General features: G+C 34.8%; 1 protein-coding gene across 1 annotated transcript; it reads right to left on the minus strand.

Annotated features, from left to right (window-relative positions):
* Nucleotides 1-422: 422 nt before the first annotated feature.
* On the minus strand, nucleotides 423-6,745 carry LOC123457050 (probasin-like). The gene is made up of 6 exons (XM_045141148.1): nucleotides 6,540-6,745; nucleotides 5,952-5,964; nucleotides 4,365-4,491; nucleotides 2,922-3,032; nucleotides 1,238-1,339; nucleotides 423-463 (listed from the first exon to the last, which is right to left on the minus strand). Exons 1-6 carry the CDS (start codon nucleotides 6,743-6,745, stop codon nucleotides 423-425), a joined length of 600 nt encoding a protein of 199 aa, XP_044997083.1.
* Nucleotides 6,746-7,097: the final 352 nt, after the last annotated feature.

Consider the following 7,097-nt stretch of genomic DNA (forward strand, 5'->3'; position numbering starts at 1 on the left):
TTAACTTGAATGCCTCCAGCCAGTAACACTGAGTGCTTACAAAACCCAGAATGAAGAATTTGCAGTGTAGTAAGAAATTTCCCTCCATAATATTATAATCACTGCTATTCTATGTATTTTGGACACATCCACAAACTCTGTTGTCAGTGCTCATGAGAATGATCTTAAATTCTATGGCACACCTACAGTTAACATTGAAAAGTTGTTTCTGTGATCAGTGCACAAGGTTGTCTTCTTTAGAAGATGTGTGCATGCATTCAAAATCAATTTATTGAATCATTCAGAAAGCCAGTTCCACTAAGTAGCACATGGAAGGTTGACTGAGAGGAAAGGCATGAGGAAGGAATCATGACTACCAAGTGAAGAACAAAAAGCAAAATCATGAGGGAGATATGAATCCCTTTACATGGATGATTCTGATCCTATGAAGATGCTGTGACAATCATCTCCAGGTTGGAGCCATCTAGGAAAAAGAAAAGAAAGTAAAATCACATGTCATCTACAGAGATTGTCTTAGATATTAAGTGTCCACAAAATAATAATAAAACTCACTAAAGTAAAGATTCTAAAGGGATTGACATACAACGACCAAATGATTTCATGTAAAAAGATGTGCATTTTCAATGTATTTTAGGCTCAGCAAAGCAGTGATTTGGAAAATTTATAGGCTCGGGTCTTACATGAGAAGCTTATGTATACTCAATATTTTCTATATGCATAAAAATAATGTAGAGATTTTAGTGACATTTGTCCTTTCTGAAACTTATTCAAAATATGAAAATCTTATCAGTGCATGATACTGCATTCACAAACTGTTTAGGGTGTTTAGATTATTGCCTAATCAAGTTCATTTACATACCCCAAATTAAGCAATTGATCAATATTACTATTTCTGATTTAATCACATACAAAAAATTGTTCCTGTCTTACACTATCTTTCTATTGAACATATTTTGTTGCAAAATAATCGACTAACGCTAACATGGCCTATCATTCATCCATGTTGAGAATTATAGCAATGATGTATCTACTCACTTCATCAATTTCTTTATCTTGGACATGTGTCTGTTAAATGGAGAGAAATTGGAAAAAATTAAGTTTATTCATCCATTGTTTTAGAAAGGTAAAGTTTCATATGAACACAAATAAATTTGAAAATAAGATTAAACCAAATATTGAAAAAAAATGTGCTTGTCTTTCTGATCATTTGCATATGTGAGAATTAGTGCGACCATACCTGATTTGATGAGTTCTTGGATATTTTCTTTAGGAATGAGTCTGGTGTTGGTCATCTTTAAATACTTATCATACATTTCTTTACTGAGACTGGTTCCTTTGGCTAGTTTAATGGTGAAAAATAAAACATGAGAAGTCCATTGCAATCCCACCTCAATTCTCAAGTGTGGCTTCATCCCAATGTGTCAAATGCCACCACCTCTGTCAGCTCTTCCCTCCAGACACCATTGCTACACTCAATCAATGCTTGGATGCATTGGACAGCTTCAGCGTACTTTGAGTACTTAATATGCTCTTACTTTTCCATGTCTGGCATTATATGTACATAAATCAACATTGTTGCTATGAGTTCCAGACTCCTAAGTGTTGAAAATTTGCAAAACCACATGCAGGAGTTGGTGGTGGATATAGCTGAGATTTGTAAATCAGTTCTTCAGTTTATAGTTTTTCCTTATTCTTCAATGTTAAGTCCATACTATGGTGTTGTGAACTCATAATCAAATGAGGGGAGATTATTTTATCTGTCGTCAAGCATATTAATTATGAATACTGTGTTGATGGATGTCATAGTTTGAATAGATGTCCCCCCAATCAATTCAAGTGTTTATTAAAGCCTGTAATTAATATCTCTAGCCACCTGCCAAAGGAAGTGTCACTGTGGGCTGTGGAGTGATCCTAGGTTCTAGCCCTTAGGTGTGGGATGGATTTGGAATTCCAATATCAAGACATGCAAAGTGGGGTAGTGTTTTCTGAGGTCTTGAAGTGTGCTTGTTTGCTTTTAGTGGTGGCTCTTCTTTCTCAATGTAGTCCTGTCAAAGGGGACTCTGCTTCCTCTGTCATTATGGAGCTTTTTCCTGATCTGTGCCTGCCTGGTAAAGCTAACTCTGAGAATCCCTGTGTCTTCATTAGCACTACAAATTTCATTTCACTTATAAACAAAACATAGATTTAATGCTGTCAAGTGTCAGAAACTTTGATTTCTGCTTTTGTACACCTAGCGAGAGGCTACCTTGTCCTAATCTTGTGATAATACAAGATCACAGTTGACATGTTTGCAATATAAAGACTGAGCTTCACTTAGACTAATTTAAATTGATATTGTGATTACTGCATGCCAATAGCATGTGTAGGGGGTGTACTGTGTGTTTCTCATTAAGGATTTTCTTTATAGGACTAACTTGGTTTGAAAGTGAATATGAACATGACTTTTGGTAAAGATATTTTATAGGGATAGAAGTAAGTTGGTTTTAGAATTGAACATGTCAGTCTGAATTTAAATAATTAAAATATTTTTATATTTATTTGGAGGCAGAGAAAGACAGAGGTGAGAGTGAACAAGTGAGTGAGAAAGAAAAAGAGAGAGAGAGGAGAGAGAGAAAATGGGCATGTCAGGGCCTCTATCTGCTTGCAAACAATCTCCACATGCATGTGACATCATTTATAACTAGCTTTATGTGGATACAGGGGAATCAAACCAACGTTGTCAGGCTTTACAGGCAAGAACCCTAACTGTGAATACAAATCTTTAACCACTTAATTAATTGTGATAATTCAATGCATGTAAATATGTTCAAAGGTATTTATATAACAAGACCAAGTGTACAATAATCAAGGAATACCTTAAAAGCTAAATAACATGCAGAGAAAACAAGTGTTTTCTTGTTGGGTTTAGATATTGCACTTACCTAAAGCTATGGTTAGATATGTGATGGTGCCTTTTTCATCTTCATGAGTGGCCTCTGATAAGATGGTATTTTTTGACACAAATTTCAGTGAAAATTTGACGAGACCTGGGACTGAAGATATCAAATTTTAAATGATTACCAATTTTCATTCTAATGCCTATATAGGTATAAATTCTTCATAGCCTAACACTGAGAATCCTGCCTGCCATCAGTGAGAATCTCTGCTAAACTAATATTACTCATAACATGGTTCCTATATGTAGTCCAAAAAATTTCCTGAACATTTCTAGTGCTTCCATAGATTCATGTTTTCAATGTACCTTTTGCTTGGAATTACAAATAAGTGGAACGTGAAAAAGGCTGGAGAGATGGCTTAGCAGTTAAGGCACTTGCTGTGAAGGCCTAATGAGGAGAGTTTGATTACCAGTATCCACATAAAGCCAGATGCACAAAGTGGCATATGCATCTGGAGATTGTTTGCAATGGATAAGGACTTGGCATGCCCATTTTCTCTCTCTCTCTCTCTCTCTCTACATCTCTCTCTCTCTCTCTATCTATATATAATACTCCATATATATAAATCTATCTATATATATATATATTTTCATGTATATATAAATCTATCTATATATATATATATTTTCATATATATATAAATCTATCTATATATATATATATTTTCATATATATATATATATATATATATATATATATATATATATATATATATATATATATATATATATATATATATATATATACACATACATACATGAATGATTCTGTGGCAGTTTAAATGTACTGTGTTCTACTTAGACTCATTTGTTTGTGAATACTCCTATTTAAGCCCAAGTTGGTGTACATTTTGGAGGTTAAGCCTGCCTACAGGAGGCGTTTCTGTGGGGAAGACCTTGAAGTCTTTAACCCAGCTGCACAACCAGTGATCAGAATACATCCATTCACACATTTGAGAGCTTTCTTCTCTGCCATGCTTTCCTGTCTTGTTGAAGTCATCCTGGAAACTGTCCGGTCAGTTAAATCCTGTCCTCCCATAAGGCCTTGATGACTTGAAGATATATATTATGCATTACACAATTGGTACTTTTTCTGTGATTTTCACTGTCCTCATAATTTGGTTAGATATAATTATTTCACAGTATATTCAGTTTTTTAAAAAGATTGCTTGGAATTTTTCTGATGTTACTGGCACAGTTCTGCCCATGTGCTAAGGGCTTTGGTTCCAGATATGACATGCAACAGTGTTTGTCAGTGTTGGTAACTTGAAGATGGGAGGAGGTTTGGGATGCAAGGTGAGTAAAGTATATCATTGCTCTGAAGAACTAGCTGAGGATTGTGTCTGAAATAATGAGCACAGTAAATCACTCATATTTAAAGTGGATCACCTCAGGTGATTTGTCATCAGACCTTGGAGGTTATACCCACCTCTAACTCCAGGCTTCAGCGTTTTGATCTGCACATCCGAGAGTCCAAGAAATGCCAAATTCAAGCCACTTTTTTGAGCAATGCGATACTCTCCACATTGGCTGGTGTTAGATGGCTGACAGATTCCCTAAAACCATGATTACAAAATTAACCTTTCTTCCCATCATTAGTTTTTGTCTCATGTTTGTCACAGACAGTAGAGAAACAACTAAAGAGATCAAGAATTTGCTCATATCTGTACTTAATAATTATTGCTTATTACTTGCAGATATTCATTGAGATGGAAACTCACATAGTGCTATGTAAGCTCCATGTTTCCTTTCAGCATCAATTGTGTGTTTTTGGCACTCCCCCTTCAACCCCCCAAAAAAAAGAGAAGAGCAGCAAACATATATTATTCTCCAAATATTATTACATATATCTTTTCTAAGATATGTCCCTTATTTATTTCAGACAGAGAGAGACAGGAGCATATATAGAGAGAAAGAATAGTACACCAGGAACTTCAGACACTACCAACATACTCCAGATACATGCACTGCCTTACGCATATGGCTTACTTTGGAATTGGGGAATACAACCTGGGTTCTTATGCTTTGTAGCTAAGCTCTGTTAACCACTGAGAAATCTCTCCAGCTCACCTTCCCATTTATATACTTTTCTGTTCCTTTGGCTTGAGGAATTGCCATGAATGTACTTCCTCCCATGTGATAAAATTACTAGGTGTTTTTATCCACTCATCCTCTTTCTTATGCTTCTACCAAATGACATTGACTCCCTTGATCAACAACACATACATACATTTACATTCACAGTCACAGTCTTTGCTGCATATTCCATTGATAGTATTTCTTCAATTAGATTTTATCTTGAAAATTCTTTTCTGTGATGGCTTCTATGGAAAATGAGCAATACCTTTCCAGATGTTCAGTTTTTGCAAGACTGCCCCCTTACATGTTAAACATTAAAGAGTGCCTTAACTCTAAATACTTCATTGCTAATTCTTGTCCTTTTGTTTTTGTTGATGTTCTATTCTATGTTGGAGAATTTAATCCTGTATTTACAGTGCCTAAAGATGGGGGTCTGTATGTAATAATTTTTAAATGCTTCCTTTTGGCATTAAAAATATTCTATTTATTTGATAAAGAGAGAGAGAGAAAGGGCACACCAGACTCTTCTGCCACTGCATTTGAACTACAGACATAAGCACCACCTTGTGCATTTGGCTTCTATGTGTACTGGTGAATTGAGCCTGGGTCTTTATATTTTGCAGCCAGATACCTTAACCATTGCGCAATCTCTCCATCCCACTCCTGGCATTTTTCAGGTGCATTTTTTATGTGCATGCAGTTAGCCTGATCAACTTTTACTTTATTAATTTTATCTACCATTTAAATTTTGCTTTTACCACCTTTATTATTACAATCAATCCATATAATTAATGCAATGCCTAAATATACTAAAAATTCAAAATTATTGTTATTGCATGGAAATGTAATGAGTGTATTAAAAGATGATATCGAGTTATTAGGCAAAAAATAGGTGCATCAGAATATTCCACAAGGAAGTACATTTCAAGCAATCTACATGAAGACTCTTCCTAAGAAGAAAATTTACAAAAAGTAATTTTGTGCAAAAATTCATTTATTATATCAGCTAATATTGTAAATTTCAGGTTCACAGGTGATAAAATCTTATTTCATCTTCAAAAATGAATGATTAGCCTGGAGAGATAGCTTAGCAGTTAAGGTACTTGTCTGCAATGCCTAACAACCTGGGATCAATTCTCTAGTACCCATGTATAGCCAGCAATAGTTCACATGTATCTGGAGTATGTTTGGAGCAGCTGCAGTCCCTAATTGTGTCCTTTATTCTGGTCTGTCTCCCTTCTCTCCATCTCTCTTTGCTTGCAAATAAATAAATCCATAAAATATTTTTTTTAAAAATATATGATTAGTGGTTTATTTCAACTACCTGATCCTTTAGAAAAACTACAAAGTACTGTAAAGAGAGTTTCCATGGTTACTGGGAGTATAGCATTGGCTAAAACTCTGACTGTATGAATGGATATTTATGACTCAATGTCTTTATAAACATCAGTAGTGTCATTGCCCCCTTGACAATATGTCAAAATTCAAAATTGCACTCATTTTCTTTAAGGCATATGTTGCTTACCTGATGTAAAACATGAAGGTGACTTTGTCAGAATTGTGAGAAAATACAATCTGTCTTGCAGAAATTCTCATTGGACCATTTTCTTCTACAGTTGCTAACTTATCTGCTGCTATGTAAATGGTGTGAAAACCTGTTGAATCCTCAGAAGAAAAGGCACACTTAGAAAACTTGTATATGCCTTCTCCGCTTCCATTATGATCACTCATTCTCTTTTTACCTCAGATGAAGATTAAAAATATGGTATTGGTGAACAGTACAGTTTGTAATTCCTACAGATTACAGCCAAGCAATGTGAAATAATATTGTGGTTTCATGTAGAAAACATTAAATATTGGCCAAAATTATTTTTTAATTATGCAGATTGAGAGATTTTCAGAACAGGAAGTTTTCTTTCATAGCACCTTTCCAATGAATAAAGCCTTACATTTTAAAATATGTAGTGTCCAAAGAGAGAGTATGGAATAAGAAATGAGATATATGCAAAGTAACTTGGTACCTCTTTGAGTTCTGACTCAGATGGGGGTTTGTTGTTAGCCAAAATCAAACAGGTCACAGCAG

This window comes from Jaculus jaculus, chromosome Y, assembly GCF_020740685.1.
Source record: "Jaculus jaculus isolate mJacJac1 chromosome Y, mJacJac1.mat.Y.cur, whole genome shotgun sequence".
Taxonomy (NCBI): Eukaryota; Metazoa; Chordata; class Mammalia; order Rodentia; family Dipodidae; genus Jaculus; species Jaculus jaculus.

Bases quoted from the DNA above. Each gene is read 5' to 3' on its own strand.
- LOC123457050 (XM_045141148.1), bottom strand. From the start codon at position 6,745: ATGAGTGATCATAATGGAAGCGGAGAAGGCATATACAAGTTTTCTAAG. The intron at 1,340-2,921 runs GTAAGTGCAATA...CCATTAAACTAG, and splicing joins ATATCTAACCATAGCTTTAG to CCAAAGGAACCAGTCTCAGT. The intron at 464-1,237 runs GTATGGTCGCAC...TCTTTTTCCTAG, and splicing joins CCAAGAACTCATCAAATCAG to ATGGCTCCAACCTGGAGATG.